Source organism: Hermetia illucens, chromosome 1, assembly GCF_905115235.1.
Source record: "Hermetia illucens chromosome 1, iHerIll2.2.curated.20191125, whole genome shotgun sequence".
Taxonomy (NCBI): Eukaryota; Metazoa; Arthropoda; class Insecta; order Diptera; family Stratiomyidae; genus Hermetia; species Hermetia illucens.
Window position 1 is genome coordinate 196192676 of NC_051849.1, and position 1356 is coordinate 196194031.

General features: G+C 36.4%; 1 protein-coding gene across 1 annotated transcript; it reads right to left on the bottom strand.

The window, feature by feature from the left end:
* Nucleotides 1-587: 587 nt before the first annotated feature.
* Nucleotides 588-1077, bottom strand: LOC119646457 (PI-actitoxin-Afv2a-like). The gene is made up of 3 exons (XM_038046907.1): nucleotides 922-1077; nucleotides 846-869; nucleotides 588-778 (listed from the first exon to the last, which is right to left on the bottom strand). The coding sequence occupies exons 1-3, from the start codon at nucleotides 989-991 to the stop codon at nucleotides 615-617; spliced, it is 258 nt and encodes an 85-aa protein (XP_037902835.1). The 5' UTR covers nucleotides 992-1077; the 3' UTR covers nucleotides 588-614.
* Nucleotides 1078-1356: the final 279 nt, after the last annotated feature.

Below are 1356 nucleotides of genomic sequence, written 5' to 3' on the forward strand. Positions count from 1 at the left end.
AATTTGAGGCGGTTATTTGAATGATGTGCTATTCTATGGCTAAGGACATGAATGGAACTTTATTCTTTGTTCTTTTCTTTGTTGCTTTAATTAATTCTTTTCCAATTGTTCCTATCTTTCTCCCAATGGGCGACAGCATTTTGGTGAAATGAATTGAGAAGTACGTACACCGCACAAATTAGGAGCGTGCAACCATGTTTCGGCTGGAGGCATGGTGTGTTTGACAATTGTCTTAACCAGTTATGTAAAGAACGCTAGTAATCGAGAAATAGTGCCATTTATTCCAAAGGGGTTATTAACGAAACTTGCACTTTCTTTGAAAATAGGAATGCCATCGCAAACATACTTTTACCGGTGTGTATTCCCGGACACCTTAATTGAGACCCTGCTGCAAAAGTGAGGACATGTAGAGGTGGCAGACAGATTACAATCACATACTATTCAAACCACCAAATAGATGTTTTTATTTTAATTCACGGAAGTATCTCCAGTAGCTATAGGGCCTGACCTCATCATAAGTAAAATGGTGACAGGACTTCCTAAAGTTACTATTGTTTATGTGTACTGTCGTAAAAAGGACCTTCCTCTTCCATTTAACACTTCAAATTTCTTTGTTAAAGTATACATGCAACAATGCAGTCATATAATAGCCTAAAGTTATTGTCATTTTTTTCACATCCACTCCAGCTGAAGACTTCGCACAATCCTGAGGTTGAATTATAAAATACACGATCGATATCAGCATTGCAAATGCCAACTTTTTTCGGAAGGAGACAGACTGAAAATGAGTTCAATTCACCGAATTAGTTTGTAACGAATCCCCAATCTACGCAGTTTCAACTTACTTGGATTCTTTGGTACTCGCTTGCCTGCAATGAAATTGTTAAGAGGAACAGAGTTAAAAAACTTAGTACAGATTACCCGAATCAATTGATGCAAAAATGGCTACAAAAAGGCTGATTGAAAAAAAGTGTACGAACAACCACTGCATTGTAATAATGTTTACACTTTTGCAGTGAGTACAGTTCCCGGCTGTTCAGAAGTGGAGCTATCAACATATGATTGATTTTCCATTTAATTTAATCGGTAACACTGATTTTGAAATACATTGATTTGCATGTAATTTATTGAAAAAATAATGGAATGAAAATTTCAGCATTTGCAATGGGCCAGTAAATTAAAAACTGCTCTTCTAGCTGCCCCTAGACGGGTCTGAATTTTATAGTAATTTCGAGGCTTCACTTAATAGCAGCAAAGCGTTTCAGTTAACGTAATCCCCCCCAAATATATTTGTCAGACCCTTTATCAATGCATCTGTGCCGCTATAAAAATATATAGAATCTTTTCTGTTAAAAT